At 35.0% G+C, this 21,264-nt stretch overlaps 1 protein-coding gene across 1 annotated transcript; it reads right to left on the bottom strand.

The window, feature by feature from the left end:
- Positions 1 to 1,937: 1,937 nt before the first annotated feature.
- Positions 1,938 to 10,905, bottom strand: LOC127555321 (olfactory receptor 51I2-like). Its single transcript, XM_051987549.1, has one exon. It carries the CDS (start codon positions 7,950 to 7,952, stop codon positions 6,975 to 6,977), a length of 978 nt encoding a protein of 325 aa, XP_051843509.1. The 5' UTR covers positions 7,953 to 10,905; the 3' UTR covers positions 1,938 to 6,974.
- Between the last annotated feature and the right edge of the window lie 10,359 nt (positions 10,906 to 21,264).

The following is a 21,264-nucleotide window of genomic DNA, read 5'->3' as shown; positions in this document are numbered from 1 at the left end:
TTCATAATTTCTTGAAAGGTGATGTCTGAAATCTTTTAAATTGTCTCTCATGGATTTATTTTCCAGGTTAGTTGTTTTCCTAATGAGATATTTCATGTTATCTTCTATTTTGTCATTCTTTTGTTTTGTTGTTGTTATTCATAATTTGGCATTAGCTTTCATTTGTCAATTCTAATTTTTTTATTATAGCTTTTTTTATTTACAAAACATATGCATGGGTAATTTTTCAGCATTGACCCTTGCAAAACCTTCTGTTCCAAATTTCCCCCTCCTTCCTCCCAGTCCCTTCCCTAGATGGCAAGTATTCCAATACATGTTAAAATATAAGTTAAATCCAATATATGTATACATATCCATACAGTTATCTTGCCGCACAAGAAAAATCGGATTTAGAAAGAAAAAAAGAAAACCTGAGAAGGAAAACAAAAATGCAAGCAAATAACAGAAGGAGTGAAAATGCTATGTTTTGGTTTACACTCAGTTCCCACAGTTCTCTCCCTGGGTATAGATGGCTGTCTTCATTACTGAACAATTGGAACTGGTCTGAATCAATTCATTGTTTGAAGAGAGCCACATCCATCAGTCAGTTCTAATTTTTAAGGAATTATTTTCTTTACTGAATTTTTATATCTCCTTTTTCATTAGACCAGTTGTACTTTTAAAGGAGTTTTTTCTTCTGTGAATCTTTGTGCTCCTTTTTTGTTTGACCAATTTTATTTTTCAGGGCATTCTCCTCATTGGCTTTTTGTGCCTCTTTTTTTTTTTTTTTTTTTTTTTTTTGGCTGAGGCAATTGGGGTTAAGTGACTTGCCCAAGATCACACAGCTAGGAAATATTAAATGTTTGAGGCCAGATTTGAACTCAGGTCCTCCTTACTTAAGGGCTGGTGCTCTATCCACTGTGCTACCCAACTGCTCCTTTTGTGCTTTTTTTTTTTTTTTTTTTTTACCATTTGCCTTAGATCTGTTTTTTAAGATATTATTTTCTTCAGTATTGTTTGTTTCTCCTTTACCAAGCTGTTGACTCTTTTTTTCATTTTTTTCTTCCATTACTTATTTCCTTATCAATTTTTCTTCTACCACTCCTACTTGATTTTCAGAATCCTTTTTGAGCTCTTCCGTTCCCTGAGATCAATTCATATTTTTCTTGGAGACTTTGGACTTTGCTATTTTCTTCTGAGTGTGTTGATTATCCTTATCACCATGGTAACTTTTTATGGTCAGAATTTTTTCTATTGTCTGCTCATATTTCCAATCTATTTCTTGATTTTTAACTCATTGTTATAAAGTGGAGCTCTGCTTCCAGGTTGGAGGGTGCACTGTTTTTTATTGTTTATTTCCCATTTATATTTTAACCTGATTCTTCCTTGCACTCTTATTGCTGAGATTGACACTGGTGGTCTAGGCAATCACATTTTCTGATTTCCAAAGTATGAGTGCTCACCCTGTAAATTTAACTCATTAGTTGAGTTGATTCCAGCATCTCTTGGATGTCAATACTCCAGAATCTTTGGGAATAGCGAATAGCTGAAACTTCTGCCATCCTAAGTTCATTCAAAATAATTGGACTGGGAGTCCAGCAAAGTCTGAATTCACATTTCAATTCTGAACCTTAAAAACTTTGGACAAGTCAGTTACTATTATTCAGCTTCAATTCTCTCCTTTGTAGGACAGGAATAGTAAGAATGTTTGCCTCACAGGTTTATCAGGATCAAATGAGATGATATATCTATGACACTTAGCTATAATTAAAGCAGTATATAAATAAGAACAATTATCAACAGAAAGGCAACAAGCATTTATGTGCTTATATGCTAAACTTTAGAATACAAATATAAAAAAGAAAAAGCAGTCTCTGCTCTCAAATTTATATATACATATATATATATATACACACACACACACACACACACACACACACACACACACACACATATATATATTCATATAACATGGTGGAAAAGGAATTGATGGATTGCTGACCTGTGATTATACCCAAAATAGACCCAAGAAACTCGATGAGAGAAGGGGGCTGTCATGTTGGAGAGAGTCCCAAGCTCTGAGGGACATTGCAGAGTGAGAAGGAGCTAAGTAATGGTGGTGAAACCCTAAGAATTATTATTATAGCTTTCACTTATATAAACCATTTCAAAAGACTTAGTAACTACGTTTTAAGTTTAAATTGCTTTGAATAGCACTAAGACTTTTGGGATACTTTGTGTAGTACTTTAAAGTTGTTAAGATACTTAAATATATTTTATCTATTTTCTTAGTTTTTTGTTTTCCAATTCTACGTAAAGACAATTCTTAGCATTCATTTTTATGAAAATTTCAACTGCAAATTTATCTTTCCTTCCCTCCCTTCTCCCTAGAATAATAAGCAGTTTGATAAAGATTATATTAGATGTGCAATCTTGTAAAACATTTTCATATTAGTCATTGTTACATTAGTCAAGAAACAGACCAAAAGGAAAACACACACCCCACACATTTTTTCATTAATTTCTTTGATATTCTTAATCTTTTGTTATTATATCCAAATGAATTTATCCAATTCTATAATATCATATTTTGTCCTCCAATTTCATTATAACTTTGTGCCATTATAACTGGTAGCAAAATTTGTCTTGATTTTTATATGGCATTCTGGCTATTCTCAAGATCATATGTTGGGTGACTAGTACTAAGGGAATATAAGGATTGGCCAGATACATCAAGTATGTTACATTTTTCAGAAGTTAGGAGAAAGTAATTAGTGAGGAAAAGTGGTCTAGGAAGAGGAAGGAAATTATTCCCTATAATGAGTCAGGCACCAAATATCTCATTTGAGACTCATAACAATCCTATGAGTCAAGTTTTATTATCATCTTCATTTTACAGCATAGGAAATTGAAGCAAACAGTCAAATGACTTCCCAGGATCATACAAATAATAAATATCTGAAGCTGTATTTTAATTCAGATCTTCTTGACTCCAGCCCCAGTCTTCCTTGCCACCGGTTTTGTTTCTGCTCCTCTAGGAGGAGGGAGGGCAAATGAGCAGAGTAGAAAATGATGAGTGAAAGTTATGAAAATGAACATTAAAGAAAAAATAGCAAACAATAGGAATAGCATAGTCATGAAAAAGAGAAACTAAGAACTTCTGATAGGACTGGATCCAAAGTTATTCTTGCTCTCTTCCTCCACCACCACTACCATCATCATAAAATTATCAGGAGAAGAGAGAAGAGGAGGGCATGAATGAGATAAGAAAGCAATTGAAGAATCATAGGTTTTGAATCTGATTGAGATTTTGGATCATAATAACTACTCTCTGAAGGTGAATTTTGAGCCACTTGTCCCAAGTGTTATATACAGCTTTTGTTTCAGGTGTATGAGAATCCTTATGAGAGGGACTAATAACAAGAAAGAATTCATGAAATGTCTTTATGAGAAGCACTAGTGGCAAGGCAGAACTCATGAAATTTATCAAGTGTGGAAAAGCAAGGCATATCTGGGCTGAAAATCTGGCCTCCGCTGGGTGCTCTTGAACTCATCAGAGTTCCTTTTAGAATGTGGCACCGAGTATGCAGTGGTACACAGAAGCAGTCCTCCCATGGCAGTGGACTTCTTCCTTATTGTGGGCACTCCGATCTTATGAATGTAATCTAAGATTTAATAAATTATTTCAGCTTCTAATGGCTGTGATCTCATATTTTTTGCCTTGTGGGATTAAGTTGGGTCCAAGAGATTCATTCATTGTACTTGGAAGCAACTAGATGGGCATGATGTATTGAATACTGGACCTGAAATAATGAAGCCTAGAGTTCAAATCCAGCCTTAGATACTTAGTAGGTATGTTAGCCTGGATACATTACTTCACCTGTTTTCTTGATTCCCTTAATTGTAAAAAGAGGATAATGGCACCTACATCACAGGCTTGTTATAAGGGTCAAATGAGATAATACTTGTTATTTAGCACAGCACCTGACATAATAGGCATTCAATGCTTCCTTCCTCAAGAGTTCAATTCAAAGCTTGGATGGACTAACTTATTAAGGTACTAATGTAATAGGTAGATGTTTTTGTAGGACTGGTGATTTTTGAAAATAAAGAGAAGGAGAAATGTTACTACTCTGAGAAGAGTAGAAGTTAAGCTTTAAAAAAAAATAGGGTAAGATATTTCATTCTTCAGTCTATAAGCTAGTGAGTTTCATTTCAGTTCTTGGCAAAATACTAGTATGTGCTTTGAAAGATTGCTTTTTTAAAATGAAGAACCGAAGCTATGACTAACACCCAGAATGAGTCCATCAGAAGTAGATTATTCCAGATAAAACATATCTCTATTTTTGGTAAGTTTATTTGAAATGCTATTGGCAGTCAGTAAACATTGATCAAGCACTGACCCTGTGTCACACATATAGCACCTGTGTTTGGCACAACACTAAATTTGAAAAAGAAAAGTAGTTCCTACCTCAAGTAATATTCTAATGGGCGGAAAAACACATAAAAGGAAGTCAAAAAGTAGAGATGGGGGATATAACTGGCATATTATATACTTAGAATTTAGAAAGGAATTTGTCAACATCTTGCATGATAGCATGATAAGTGGGAAAATACATTTTAAATAAAGGCTTCTTAAATTTTTTCCAGTTTCAAATCCTTTTTTACCCAAATAATTTTTACATGGCCCTGGGTGTATAAATATATGAAATAGACATACAAATCAAATATTTGCTGATAATAAGTTATAATTTTGTGATGCTCAAATTCAGTTATGCAACCCCATATAGAGCTGCAAAACACAGTTTAAAAAGCTTTGGTCTAGATGATAGTAATTTAGCTTTGGAGCAAGTTTAATAACCAGATCCAGGGCAGTGATTAATGGATTAATATCAGCTTGGAATGATAGAATGCTAGGGATGACAGAAAGCTCGGTTAAATAGCCAAGAGTCAGTTCAGTATCCATTAAGATCAATAAAAACTGAAATGAAACATACAAAAAAGTAAAATACAATAGAAATAAATGTAAATAGCTATAATAAGTAAATTACTATGAAAATTCAGGATGGAATGGTGTGAGACAGTTCATCTGGGTATTTTAATGAATTAACAACGCTGAGGATGAGTTACCAATGTTACATTTCAGATAGAAAAGTTAAAGTGAACTTGGGTTTCATTAATAGAAGTATATGAAGAAGGAGGGGAATTATAGTCCTTTTCTCTATCTTGGTCAGGCCACATTTGAATTGTTATGTTAAGACCTAGACAGAAGGACTGATAAGCTAGTTTATCTAAAGGAAGGGGAACAAGAAGCTGAACAGATTAGAAACCATGTGCATAAGAGTTGGTTGATTGTAGGAATTAAAAATATAAGAAAAAGAGGCCTTAATAGATACCTGGTAGCTATTTTTGATGATGCTGCTGCTGCTGCTGCTGGTATTTGTAATGGTAATGGTGACATTTCAATTCAGGAATCATTTATAAAGTGTCTCTCATGTGCCAAGCACTGTTCTAGACATTGGTGATTCAGAGACAAAAATGAAGCATTCACTTATAGGAGGGAGGGAATGAAGCTTGTGTGCTTTTGGTTCAATTATGGAACATTTTGCTCTCCACAGCATTGAGTTAGCTGTTGCAAGTATTTTTATCTGAGCTTTATAGGTGAAGAAGCTGTGATTCAGAGAGACCTTGCTTTAAAATCATACAAATAATAATAAGAACCTAGATTCTACTACTGGAAAAGTTGTGTTGTGAAGGCACATATCACATTTTACCATGATACTGAAGTCCAAACTCAGGCCTTGCTCTGGAAAGCACCAAATTGTCACCCCATACATTTTATCTATCTATCTATCTATCTATTTATTTATTTATAGTTCAACTTTTAAAATCAGGATTTACACTTTCTTCTTTATCCTTTTTATCTCTGGGCGTGAGGTGTCAAAATGGACAGAGCTTGGGCCATGGAGTCAAGAAGACCTGAATTCAAATCTAGACTCAGATATTTGCTAAGTGTGTGATTTTGGAAAAATGACAACTTTTGTTTGCCTCAGTATATTTCTTTGTAAAATGGGAATAATAATAGCACCTACCTTCCTAATTTGTTGGGAGGATCAAATGAGATAATATTTATATAGTACTTGACACAGTGCTTGGCACATATTATATAATGTTAGGGATCATCATCATCATCATCAATAAAGGATTAAAAACTCTATTAAACTCCATTTTTCCAATAATTTGTGTGTCCTTGGCAAAGTCACTTTGGTCTCCAGATCTCAGTTTCCTTAATTGTAAAATAAATGAGTTCTATGAGATTATCTTTATTATTCTGCCACATTTACATTTAAGAATTCTTTGACTTCAGACAAATACAATTACAACTTTAGGGTTATCATTTGGTCTGTTCAATTAAGATAAAAAACAAACCTAGCAACCAAAAGCCCTAATTTTAGATTAGGTTTACTTTATCTTAAAATATAAACTTTCAAACTGATATGTCACAAAAGCAATGTCCAAGCAGGTTTCTTCAATGATATACAAATTCCAAACAATACTACTAGAAGAAGGCATATTACACAGTGCTCAAACTTGCATGCTTTTATAAAGTCCATAAAACACTTTAGAATTATGAGTCAAATGGGAAAACTTAAAATCCAAATGCTGGGCTGCCTCACTGATAGTCTATGTTGGACATCCTCTGCTGAGCCAGTGGGGCCCATCCTCATAATGCCAGATCATGAAACTAAAAATATAGCAACCTTGGCTATAACTGGTCCTTCTCTTAAAGAAATGAGCCAAATTTGTAGGTTATTCCTCCTCCACCGAAATCAAAATATTTTATTGCTCTCAGGGATGACTAGTTCTTCCAATTTCTTAGTTTCCATGGCTTCTTAGATTTTTCCTTCAAGTGGTAGTAGGCTAGCCCTCATTTAGTGCTGCTCCACTCAAGTTTATTTATTCCCCATTCTGGGATACATCTCCTCTTACCCATGCTAACCCCTGACCCTCTTTTTAGTGAATACACGAACAATACCTCGACGGATTTCCTTGGTCTTGATGCTGTAAACAATTGGATTTACCACAGGTGGGAAGAAGAGGTAAATATTGGCCATGGTAGGTTGTACCAAAGTGGGGAGATGTCGCCCAAAGCGATGCACCATGGATAGACCAATCATGGGTACATAGTACACAAGTACAGCACAGACATGTGAACCACACGTATTGAGGGCTTTCCACCGACCCTCTCTAGAGGCAATACTCAATACTGTGTAAAGGATGAGCATGTATGAGACCACAATAAGTAGGAAGTCCAGCCCAAATGTGGAAATTACAATGAAAAGTCCATAGATGTTGTTGATGGAGGTATCAGCACATGGGAGGTGGACGAGGTTGGGGTGCAGGCAGTAAGAATGGGAGAGAACATTGTGTCCACAGAAAGGTAGGCGTTGGAGTAGGACAGTCAGTGGGGCCATGAGTACCACACTCTTGAGTCCAACTGTAGCACCCATTGAAAAGATTCGAGGCAAAGTCAATATAACTGTATAGCGCAGTGGGCTATAGATGGCCACAAAGCAGTCCATGGACATGGCCAATAGGATACCCGACTCCATGATGGAGAAGGAATGTATAGAGAACATCTGGAGAAGGCAGACATTGAAGTCGATCTCAGTTGCATCAAAAAGGAAAATTCCCAATACAGTGGGAAGTGTAGAAGCAGATATACCAAGCTCAGCAAGAGCCAGCATGGCTAGGAACAAGTACATGGGCTGGTGCAAGGTGGGATTCATATGGATGACATGGAGGATGGTTCCATTTCCAAGAAATATGATGACATACATCAGGCAAAAAGGGATGGAGATCCAGATGTGTTCAGCCTCCATCCCAGGGATGCCAGCCAAAATAAATGTTTTAGGTGTGAACCCCATTATTAGACCAGAACTATTACTAGTCTGCATGATGGAACCTTGCATTACAGAAATAATTTTGCCTAATGAATAAGAAACAAAGTGCCAGTCAGTTTAGAACAATGGAGAGAACTGCCTAGGGACAAAACCCAGGACTGGGCATTGGAAAAATTACTGGAAAAGAGAATTCATACTTCTCATCCTTTGAAAACTTTAAATCTGATTAGAGAGATGATATACTTACTTTTGCAAAGACTTTTGGTCCAATGGGGAAGATGTGGTCTTTCTATCTAGTATCTAGTATCATGAGGAAGAAGTGAGTCATGTTCACAAGGCTATGATGGTCCACGTTAGACCCTCTCTAGAACTGCATAGTATATGAGCAAAGAGGTACATAGAAATCCTGAAAACTTTTGAGTAACTAACCATGGAGTTATCAGGAAAAGCTTCTTTGAGAAAATGTGAATGCAAAGAAAGAGAAGAATGTAGCTTGACAATGGGGAGAAGTGCGAATTTAGTATTATTCTGTATTACTGGAAAGGAGATGGAATGACACACTTAGAAGTTGGGAGGAACAAGTTATGTTCTCTGTAGGGAAATAGCCACAAAGTTGGGAAAATGGGTGAAAAAGAAATAAGCCAGCTGACTGATTTTTCTCTAAGACCATATTCCTTTGGCAGGAGGCAAGAGCATGGGAAAAAGCATTGGAAGATACCATGCTAAGACATAAATTTTTGGTTGCAGTTTTATCGATTATTATGTGTAAGTTTGAACATGTAACCACTACTCTGAGTATCAATGTTCTCATCTGTAAAATAGGGATAATAATAAAGTTCATTTGAAAAAAAAACACTTTTTAAACCTTAAAGTATCATATAAAGATGAATACAATATTTTCAATGGACTGAGCTTAGGACCTGGCACAAAAGTTGTTGCAGTTCAGTTATGTCCCTGTGAACCATACTATCCATGGTGTTTTCTTGGCAAAGATAACAAGGTGGTTTGCTTTTTCCTTATCCAGTGGACTAAGACAAATAGAGGTTAAATGACTTGCCCAGAATTACAGAGCTAGTAAGTGTCAGAGACTGGATTTGAACTCAGGACTTACTCCAGGTCCAGCACTTTAGCCACTGAATTCTGTCTCTCAACATTGGCTTTGCCCTATGCCTGTAATGTTCTCTCTCCTCCTCTTTATCTCCTATCTTTTCCAGCTTCCTTCAAGTCTTCCCTAAAATCCTACCTTATTTTAGCTGTACCAGACTTAAAAAAACAAACTATTATAAAGCAGCTTTGGTACAGGCTAAGAAAAAGAGTAGTTGATCAGTGGAATAGGTAGATTTACAAGACCCAATAATTAATGACTATAGTAATATGTTTAATAAACTCAAAGACTTCAGATTCTAGGATAAGAATTCATTATTTGGCAAAAATTGCTAGGTAAAATTGGAAAATAGTATGGCAGAAAGCAGGTATTGACCAACACCTAATACCCTATACCAAGATAAGGTCGAAATGGGTTCATGATTTAGACATAAAGGATAATATTATAAGCAAATTAGAAGAACAAGGGATAGTCTACCTCTCAGACCTGTGGAGAAAAAAAGTTATTTATAGCCTCAGAGAGGCCTATTTATAGCCAAAGAAGAACCAGAGAACATTATAAAATGCAAAATAGATAATTTTGAGTACATTAAATTAAAATGCACCCAATATTAGAAAGGAAACAGAAAACTGGGGGGAGAGGGAATTTTATCAAGAGCTCTGATAAAGGCCTCATTTCTAAAATATATAGAGAGAATTGACTCAAGTTTATAAGAATATAAGTCATTCTCCAATTGATAAATGGGCAAATGATATGAACAGACAATTTTTAGATGAATAAATTAAAGCCATTTCTAGTCATATGGAAAAAATGCTCTAAATCGTTATTGATCAGAGAAATGCAAATTAAGGCAACTCTGAGAAATCACCACATGCCTTTCAGATTGACCAAAATGACAGGAAAAGATGATGATAAATTTTGGAGGGGATGTGAGAAAACTGGGGCACTAATGCATTGTTCCTGGAATTGTGAATTGATCCAATTCTTCTAGAGAGCAATATGGAACACTGCCCAAAGGGCTATCAAAATGTGCATACCCTCTGATCTAGCAATGTCTCTTCTAGATCTGTATCCTAAAGTGATCATAAAAAAGGGAAAAGGACTCACATGTGCAAAACTGTTTGTAGCAGCCCTTTTTTATAGTAGAAAGGAACTGGAAACCGTGTAGATGCCCATCAATTGAGAAATGGCTGAATAAATTATGATATATGAATATAGTGGAATATTATTGTTTTATAAGAAATGATCATTAGACTGATTTCAGAGAGGCCTGGAGAGATTTTCATGAACTGATGCTAAGTGAGATGAGCAGAACCAGGAGATCATTGTAAACCGCAATAACAAGATTAAATGATTAATCACCTGTAATGGACTTGGCTCTTTTCAACAATGAGAAGATTCAGGCCAATTCCACTAGAATTATGATGGAGAGAGCCATTTGCAATCAGAAAAAGGACTGTGGGGACTGAATATGGAACATGACATTATATTTTCACCTTTTTTGTTGTTGTTTGCTTGCTTTTTTTCTCATTTATTTCCCTTTTTGAGCTGATTTTCCTTGTGCAGCATGATAAATGTGGAAATATGTTTAGAGAATTGTACATGTTTAACCAATATTGGATTTTTTGCTGTATAGGGGAGGAAGACATGGAGGAGAGAGGGAGAAAAATTTGGAAAACAATGTTTTTCAAGAGTGAATGTTAAAAACTATCTTTGCATGTATTTTAAAAATAAAAAGTTATTAAAAAATCTAAAATAAAAATAATGTTCCACCTTCTGCAAGAAACTTTTCCTAGTTCTCCTTAATTGCAGTGTCTATCCTCTGAAACTTTTCCCAATTTATCCTGGATATATTTTGTTTGAACATGGTTTACATATCATCTTTCCCATTACTGTAAGCTCCTTTAGGTTAGGTATTATTTTTTGTCTTTCTTGGTATCCCTACCCAATACTAAGGGTGTTGTTCAGTTGTCTCAATTGTGTCCTACTCCCTATGATTTTATTTGGAGTTTTCTTTGCAAAGATACTGAAGTGTTTTGCTGTTTCCTTCTCTAGTTCATTTTATAGAATAGGAAACAGGTAAACAGGGATCTGAACTCAGGTCTGCCTCACTCTTAGCGTGGTTTTCTATTTACTTTGCCATTTAACTATCTTGTTTAATCCATAGTAGTTACTTAGTAAATGTTTACTGACTGATAATATTATTCCTGTGAAGAAAGGAGGAAGGGATTTTCTTTTCATAATAATAATAATTAAAAAAAACAGAACTGTGAAAATTGGTGACTTTCCCCAAAACCATATATTCATTGATTGTGAGATAATGACTCCTTTCCAGAGTCAACTGTTCCTGAGATTCCGTATAGCTATTATAGATACTTATAGATTTATCTTTCTTGACCTGTCTCTAAATGGAATAAAATTAATGTTCTTCTTCTAATAAGGATAGGGAGAAGATTAAATATTTGGAGGCTGGAATTGAATCCAGGATCTGGAAGCTGCATCTGACATGGGATTAAAATTGGATTGAGAACTAGGGTGGGAATTGGTGAAGGAGTGAAAATAAGGGTTATGAATAGTTTTAGGAACTGGTACCATGACATGGGAATGGGGTTCACGGAAATGGGTGAAGCCATAATTATCTGACATTTTAAAAGGTTATTACATTCTACAAAGTTCTTTCCTTATTTGAATCTCACGACCACCCTGTAAGATAAGTAGGAGTATGTGAATATTACCTTCATTGTAAACAAAGGATTGAAATTATTTGCTTAGGGTCACATAATTAGCAGGATTTGAAGACCAGTCTCAACCAACTCTGAGTCCAGTGGTCTTTCCACTATATCATGAAATTGAGTTGAAGCTGGAGGCCAGTGTGCTACCTTCCTGAAAAGACTGAAATCATCTAATGTGACTTCCTTTATTTTCTTTTTTATGCCACAAAACCTCTCTTTTTTTATACCTCCCATCATTATCCCTTCTCCTCTAATTTCACACAATGAAGGAGATCTCTTTCCCAAGATTAAATTCCCTATCTATATCCTAGATCTCATCTTTTTGTTTTTAAATTGTCTCTGAAGCATCTGACCAGCAATTATCTTCTCTCTCTCATGAATCTTCAATCTTTGCATAAATATTTGAACTTTTTCCTTACTTTTTCTCCCAGAAAGTAAAAAAAACAAGCAGACTAACAAAAAAGGCACATAATACTTACCCTTGAACCCTTAAGGTGTTGTCTTAGTTCTCCCTTCACTATCAAAATTTTAGAAAGAATATACAACATTCACTGCCTTTTCTTATCAGCCATTTAGTTTTTAGTCCTGTTAACTTGACTTCCATCCCCATCATTCCCCAAGACTGCTCCTTGTGAGATAATTAAGAAATTTTTAATCACCAAATTCAATAACCTTGTCTCAGATCTTCTCTTTCCCAATCACTCTCCAGAATTTGCTACTGTTGACTACCTTCTTTCTGCCACATCTTCTTTTTTCCTTCCTCACCATTTAATCAACACTTTACATAGTTTTCTTTGATACGTCTTCTCCTATTTCTGGAGGCCTCTTTAATTCAATAAACATTTAATAATGGTGTACTATTTGCAAATTATACCAGAAAGGAGGGATACAAAGAGAAAAAAAAAAAACAGTCCACGGTACAGGATAATCTGTATCTTTACTTTTATATGTGGGTATCCTATTTTAAGATTCACTCCTCAGATTTTTTTTCTTCCTCTTTTTCTATACCCCCCGTTTTTGATAATTATAATCTTTTTTATGGTTCTAATTATCAGCTGTAATAAAGCTATAAAGAATCTATAAAGATGATTCAAAACTTTCTACATTGTCCTAATTTGTCTCCTGATATTTTGTCCTGGATCTTCAGCTTTCTGCTGCTCTTCTAAGTATCCCAAATTCAACATGATTAAAAAGAGATTAAAATGAAACACATTGGCTTCCTCTCAAAACCTTTTTTCCAACTTCTCTAATTCTATTATAGCACTACAACCCTTCCACTCACTCAGGCTCAAAATGTTGAATCATCTATGAATTATGACAATTTTTACCTCTGAAATACCTTTCATTTCTGTCTCATCATTTCTACTTCCATTATCATAGTCTTAGTTCAGATCCAATTCACCTACTTTTTGTATTATGTAATAATTCAAATAACAATTTGTATTATTAATAAAATATATTTAAATATATTTGTATATATTTAACTCATATTCAGTTATCTCTGAAATCCTGCAGGTGTTACCCAATAGATTACCCAAGTAAACTTCTTAATGCCCAGATCTGACCATGAAACTTTCCAGCTCAAAACTCTCTAGGGTTCCTCTATTTTTATTCTATGCATAGCATAAAATCTGAAGAAATCAACTCCCCCCTCCTGAAAAAAGTCTGAAATGTAAAGCCTTCCTAAATATGAATCCAATCTACCTTTCCAGCCTAATTTTATGTTTTAGGCACTGCAAATTCACATTGAAGCTCATTGTTCTTGGATCTCATCCTGCTTTCTTCCACTATTCTGCTTTTGTGTGGGTTGGCCTTCAAATCTAAAACTCATTTGACTTTCTGTGCCTACTGAGAACCTCTTTTTTCTCAAAGACTCAGATTAAGTATTACCTTCTTTGGGAGCCATTCCTGATCCCACCAACTTAAAATGGTTTTTCCTTTCTCATTTTTATGGTATTTTCTCTAAACCTCTTTTTTCCTTCCCATCCAATTGTACCTTGTATTAGATTTATTATGAATAAATAGACTTACTACTAGATACTTACTTTGCAACCTCCCTAAGGCCCTGGATTTTTCCTTTTTCCTTTTTCTGCCCCAGAATAAAGTTGAAGGTATTTAACATAGTAGATATTAATACATTTTTATTGAATTGGAAGATACATGAATGAATGAGACTGGTAACCAAATACTTACCATGATCAGAGAGGCAAATTCAGCTTCTTTTGAGGTAGAGACACCACACCCACACCGTCTCACACCTGACATCTCTTTCTTTCTGGGCATGTGGAGTGGGCCTCTACAGCTTCTTAAATCAGCTATGGGAAGATCCACCTGTGCAGCTGAGGAACTGTGGCAATAAGCAGATGGGGTGATGAAGAGAGGAGGAAGTCCTTGGAGAAATAATTATCCATGTAGTTACTATTTTCTTCTGCACTGATTTAAGGAGCTCTCTGGGAATCCCCCAAGAGACTAGAAGTCAAAATCCTCATCTGGACAATAACCTAAAAAAGAAATGTCAACAGTGACCAGAAGCACATCATATAATCTTTTTGTGACTCAGTTTCCCAATCTGTAAAATGAACCAATTGGATTAGATGATCTTTAATGCATTTTGTAGCCCTAAACTTTCTGTTAGTTGATGAAAGTTGTCAGGTGCCTAATAGACATCAAGCAGTGACTCCAAAGGAAATCAAATCTTTTCTACCTCTCTTTTCTTCCTTCTCTTTCTAGGATTTAAAAAAAAAAAAAAAAGAATGGCATATATATATGTGTGTGTGTGTGTGTGTGTGTGTGTGTTTGTGTAACTGTGTGTTATTATAGCTGTTCTAGAAAATAATTTGGAATTATGCTAAAAAATGACTAAAATGTCACAGAACCAACAACTATGCATATATTCCAATGAAATTAAAAAAGGGGGGGAAAGGTCTTTTAACTAACAAAACTATTTAGAACCATACCTTTTTTAATAATTGTATCAGAGAATTGGAAACATATTAGATGCCCATCAACTGGACAAAGATTAAAAAATTGTGTGACATGAAAATAATGGAATTTTACTGTGCCACAATGAATTGTTTCAAAGAAGCAGGAGTAATATGGAAATATATATGAACTGATTCATAATGAACTTAGTAATAACAGGAAATTAATATGCACAATAATGAAATTAAATGAAGAAAAATGAAACCAAGTGCTGCATAATTATAATAATCAAAATTGCACCCAAAGTAGAGATGAAACAATGTACTTGCTTAATGAAGAGTTGAGGCCTATAGATGTAATATTCTGCTTATACTTTTTTCCTTCTGATTTTTTTTTTTTGCTGAGGCAATTGGGATTAAGTGACTTGCCTAAAGTCACACAGCTAGGAAGTGTTAAGTGTCTGAGATCAGATTTAAACTCAGGTTTAATTGCTATGATGCATCATTGAAGGGATATGCTATAATCAATTTTTAATTTTTCAGTGTGAACATTTATATCTGAGACTTTGGTCAACACTGCAAATCAAGGCTTGATTTATTATTTTGTTGATTGTCTAGACTTAATAAAATAATGAAGAAAATGTAAATAATGCAGATTAAACTTAAACTTAAAAGTGAGTCATGCTAATTTATAAGAAATCAAGCCATTCTCCAGTTGATAAATGGTCAAAGGATATGAACAGACAATTCTCAGATGAAGAAATTGAAACTATTTCTAGCCATATGGAAAGGTGCTCCAAGTCATTATTAATCAGAGAAATGCAAATTAAGACAACTCTGAGATACCAGTACATACCTGTCAGATTGACTAGAATGACAGGGAAAGATAGTGTGGAATGTTGGAGGGGATGTGGGAAAACTGGGACACTGATACATTGTTGGTGGAATTGTGAATTAATCCAGTCATTCTGGAGAGCAATTTGGAAGTATGCTCAAAAAGTTATCAAACTGTGCATACTCTTTGATCCAGCATTGTTACTACTGGGCTTATATCCCAAAGAGATTTTAAAGAAGGGAGAGGGACCTGTATGTGCAAGAATGTTTGTGGCAAACCTCTTTGTAGTGGCCAGAAACTGAAAACTGAGTGGATGCTAATCAATTGGAGAATTGATAAATAAATTGTGGTATATGAATATTATGGAATACTATTGTTCTGTAAGAAATGACCAGTGGGATGATTTCAGAAAGGCCTGGAGAGATTTGCATGAACTGATGCTGAGTGAAATGAGCAGGACCAGGAGACCATTATATACTTCAGCAAGTATCTTCAGTCTGATAAATTCTGATGGATGTGGCTCTCTTCAACAATGTGATGAACCAAGTCAGTTCCAATACAGCAGTAATGAATTGAAAAAGCTACACTCAGCGAAAGAACTCTGGGAGATGACTATGAACCACTACATAGAATTCCCAATCCCTCTATTTTTGTCTGCCTGCATTTCTGATTTCCTTCACAGATTAAGTGTACACTATTTCAAAATCCGATTCTTTTTATACAGCAAAATAACTGTATGGACATGTATACATATATTGTATTTAACTTATACTTTAACATATTTTACATGTATTGGTCAACCTGCAATCTGGGGGAGGGAGAGAGGGGAAGGAAGGAAAAAATTGTAACAAAAGGTTTTGCAATTATCAATACTGAAAAATTATCCATGCATATATCTTGTAAATAAAAAAAACTATAATAAAAAATAATAATAATAATAAAGTGAGTCATGAATATTCTTTCACACTCTGCCTCCTCTCTCTATAACCCCTGGAGAGCTGATTTACATTTACTAGCACACCAGTGGATCTATTGAATAATCTTGAAAATAATAGTATAGAAAGAAAAGGCATGGGTCTCAGTATGCTCCTAGGAAGGAAATATCCCTTATCCAAGAGATCACACATTCATTCAAATAATGAAGACTATTTATAATGCTCTATGCTAGCCAGTTGGGATCCATAAATAAAATAATTCCTCTTTTCAGAACAGCTTACATTCTAGGAGTAGAAGAGGTAGAGCATACAATATATGTTCAGAGAAGTAAAACCAGGTGATTTGTAGGAAGGGTAGAAGTAGGTAAGAGTACTAATTGCTGGAGAATCAGAAAAAGGTTTTCTAGAGGTGATATCCAGATAGAGTTTTTAAGAAAACAGAAAATGCTTAGAGAAAGAAATACTGAGTGATATACAAATAGAACCAGTCAATAGTAGATGTGTTGTCAGAAAATATATATTTTGGAAATCAACACTGGGGGCACAATCTCTTCCTTTCAGAAATCCAAATAAAATATTAAAAACTCTCTAATCTCTATCTTGCTTCAGTTTCTCTGGCATTACAAAAGCTCTCTTCTTTTACCTCCTCACCCCATTTTAAATATGTTAACTGAGACCAAGCCAGGTTACTTGCTTTATTCAAGGTTATACAGCATGTAGCAAAGCAGACCTTTAACTTAAATCCAGCTTCTCTGACTAAATATGCTGCCTTTTTGCCATATTATTTGACTATCTCACGGGATTTGTGGAGAAATTATTGTTACTCTCTGTAGTCTCACTTTTCTGTTAAGGCCCGTGCAATTTCTGGCAATGAGGTTCTTTGGTTTAGACCTTCAAGTTGTTGGTTGAAAATTATGGCTGCAAATAACTTATTTTGACTTATTTTGCCAGAACCATGATATTCTCTAATATCAAAGTATAGTTTTTCAATAGGTGTCTAGAGATGAAAGCAAAAGGGCCTCCAGTTCTCCATGACTTTCTCCTTCCATTCTCATCTTCATGTAGCTCCCTTCCAAAGTCAGCATCTCTAGGGTAGACTGAAGAGTGTAGTGTGGATTGTCCTATTGGCTGTGTGGATGTACAGGTTTCACCTTCCCAGCACACATTTGTTTTGAAGTGTCTAGTCTAACTCAAATCTATGTGAATGCCTCAAAATATCTCTAGTGGATATGCCTGCCCTCTTTTCTAGGATTTAATCAGGTTTTGTGGGAGTTTCCCACCCTCATTTTCCAGGAAGACAGAATCTAGAGAGCTCAGGGAAGATCTTAATCCAGAATGAAATATGCAAAATTATGAGTGGAAAAATGAGTAGCCAAACTGGAGGAAAATTAATTTATTAGTACACTAAAGAAGAGCTGTAGAGATAAAAGCAGCTTCAATGGAATACATCTTGGATTTTTATAGTTTTTTAGGGCAGCTTGGAGTACAGAACTAAACAGTGGTATTCTATGGCAAAATGGAAATGGGGTGAGTGTGCAAAGCTTGCAATCATAGAAGTTGTAGTCTAGGTTCTTCCTGGGGGAAATTAATTTTTCTGGTTAGTCTTATGAAAATTCCCTGTATTGTAATGCAGGAGAAACTGAGGCAAGATTGAGTTTAGAGAGTTTTTAATATTTTATTTGAAAGAGAGAGATTGTGCTGGGGGCATGTTGTCTCCAGGGCTGATGTCTCAAAGCATCCAGCAGAGAACGTGAGGTTTCCATGAAATATATATACACATGTCTCCAAGATAGAGGGATAGACCAAGACATGGAGGAGTCAGAGAGGGAAGGGTCTATCAACCTAGTTCTGACAGGATGGGGGGAGACACTGGACATTCTGATAAGTTGAGATCAAGAAAAACAATGACAGAATTGGGGGAGACACCAAATATTCTGATAAGTAGGGAAGGTCTAGGGTCATGATGTCTAAGATAGGTCTTTCTCCTTATCTAGATTAAACATTTACAATTTATAATCTTAGTGTGGTCAGCCCTAAATTATATCAGTTCTAATGATCAGGAGGGAAGGGTGGTGTTGCAATCAGGGGGATTGAAGCAGAACAATTAGGAACTGAGGAAGAACAATTTAAGGGAAACTGAGGCAGGACAATTAGAAGGAAATCTATTAGATAGTAAAGACCTCATTTAAAATAGGATCAGACTATAATCAGGATGATCTGAATTCAAAACCAGCTTTAGTCACTCTAGCTATATGACTCTGGACAAGTCACAACTTTTGTTTGGCTCAGTTTCCGCAACTATAAAATGGAGATAATAATAATACTGTTCTCCAGAATTGTTATGAAAGTCAAATGACATGATATTTGTTAAGAACATACATAGACACATACACACATATACACATACTTTTAACATAGTTCTTGGGGTACAGTAGGCACCATATACATGTTTTTTCTTTTCTCCTTCTTTCCCATTTATCCTGTTGTTGCCAATAGGGAGGGGAAGGTAAAGTAAAAATCTTACAATTCTATTTCCTTTCTCTCAGAGGTTATTTTGCCTGGGGAAAACAAAGTTTTTCAAAACTCAGCTATCCACCTTTCCTATATAGCCAGGCAATCATTGAGGGTGTTTTTACCTATTAAGAAGACATATTCAAGATCTAAAACAAAGGCTTCTTGATTTAAAGCTTTACTACATCTCCCCCACAGCTATCTGCAGATGTTATTGCATCCATCAAGGAAGCATAACTCAAGTACATACAAATGACTCATATGAAAAGGGTATAGCCTGAGACAAGTATAGGGATACCATCAGGAAGACCATTAAGGTCTTCTGGCTCTCAGTATTTCATGCCCAGCTTATTATAATAGTCTCCTGGATGATCTCTTTTCTCAGGTCTCTCCCCACACCAGCATATTCTTCCTTTAATTTCCAATGTGATCTTTCTAAAGATCCCATCTAACCATGTTTAAAGAAAACAAAAAGTACTACTAGTATTTTGATAGGCATGAGACCTTTTCTTCTATCTTTGAACATCTTAGTGTATCTCCCTTTCAGTTGGATTTCTGAGCCAAAGATGGACATTTTATTCACTTTTTGTTAAGCATAATTATAAATTAGGGCTACACCAATTCATAGTTCCACCAACAGTATATTAGAATGTATTTATGCCCACAAAAATCTGCAATGGTCCCTTTCTACATTTCTAGTCTTCTTACATTTTATACTGTTCCACAGAGTCTAAGTGGTATAGTCAATAAAATGCTAAGCTTAGAGTCAAGAAAAACTTGAGTTTGAATTCAGTCTCAGATACTTAGTAGCCGTATAACCCTGAGAAAGTCACATAACTTTTGTTTGCTTAAGTTTCTCCTAATGAAAATTGGGAACAATAATATCATATAACTTTGAGGTTTCTTTTTTATTTTCAATAGTATTTTTCCAATAACTTGTAAATATAGTTTTCAACATTCATTTTTAAAATTTATTTTTTCAACATTCATTTTTAAGACTTTTTGTTCCAGTTTTTTTCTCCCTCCTTCCCTTATCTCCCCCTTCCCCAAGATAGCAAACAATTTGATAATGATTATATATGTGCAGTCTTTTTAAACATATTTCCATATTTGTCATGTTGTGCAAGAAACATCAGACCAAAAGGTAAAAACCATGGAGAAACAAACAAACAAAGGTGAAATTACTATGCTTTAATTCATATTCAGTTTCCATAGTTCTTTCTCTGGATGTGGATGGCATTTTCCACTCCAAAGCAATAGGAATTGCCATGAATCACCACATTGCTGACAAGAACCAAAGCTATCCCAGTTGATCATCACATAATTTTTTGTTACTGTGTACAGTGTTCTAGTTCTGCTTATCTCACCCAGCACCAGCTCATGAAAATCTTTTCAGGCCTCTCTGAAATTGGCTTCCTCATCACTTCCCATAAAACACCAATATCCCGTTACATTTACACACTTATTATCCAAGTCATTTCCTAACTGAAGGTCTTTCCTTCTTCACTCACTGTCTGGTTCCTTGCCACCACAGAAAAGCTGCCACAAACACCTGTACACGAGTGGATACCCCCTCCCTCTTTTATGATCTCCTTGTGATACAGATCCAGCAGTGAGACTGCTAAGTCAAAGGGCATACACTACTACATACACAATGATGACACATAGTAAACTCTTAATCATTACTTATTTCTTCTTTTAACTTTTGTACCCAATTTAAAAATAAAAATAAAAACTTTATTTTTTTAAGATTTTGAAAATATAATAATAGCTAATATTTGCTTTAAATGTCCTATTTTAACTTTGGAAATAGTTTTTTTTTTAAGTTTGTATCACATTTATTTCCAAATATAGCTCTCTCCTTTCTCCTATCCTTCTAGCAACAATATAAAAAGGAGAGAGATAAAGACATTAAAGCAAAACTAGCACAACAACAATGCTCAAATAATCCTTTACCTCTGCAAGGGAGATAGGGAAGTGTATTTTTAAAAATCTTCTTGGTAATTTTAACTGTAATGTTCTTGTGCTTATTATACTTTTTCACTTACATTATGATCATTTTAAAATCATTTAATTGGTTCTGCTGACTTCACTTTGTATCAGTTCATGTTTTCACATTTTTTTCTTTACATTCATTTTTCTTATGATTTAGCAATGTATGAAAATTTATATAGCCATTTCTCAGTAGGTAGATATTTACTGTGTTTTCAACTGGTATCAACTGGCTATCAGGAGAAGGTGAATGCAATTTATCTCAAGGAAAATACTACTATCTATATTTTGGTGTGCATAAAACTTTCATTTCTGTCTCTGACTTTCTTAGTGTACTCCTAGCAGTAAGA

Source organism: Antechinus flavipes, chromosome 3 (assembly GCF_016432865.1).
Source record: "Antechinus flavipes isolate AdamAnt ecotype Samford, QLD, Australia chromosome 3, AdamAnt_v2, whole genome shotgun sequence".
NCBI classification, from domain to species: domain Eukaryota; kingdom Metazoa; phylum Chordata; class Mammalia; order Dasyuromorphia; family Dasyuridae; genus Antechinus; species Antechinus flavipes.
The sequence above is the reverse complement of the archived record's forward strand: the minus strand, read 5'-3'. Positions and strand labels throughout refer to the sequence as shown.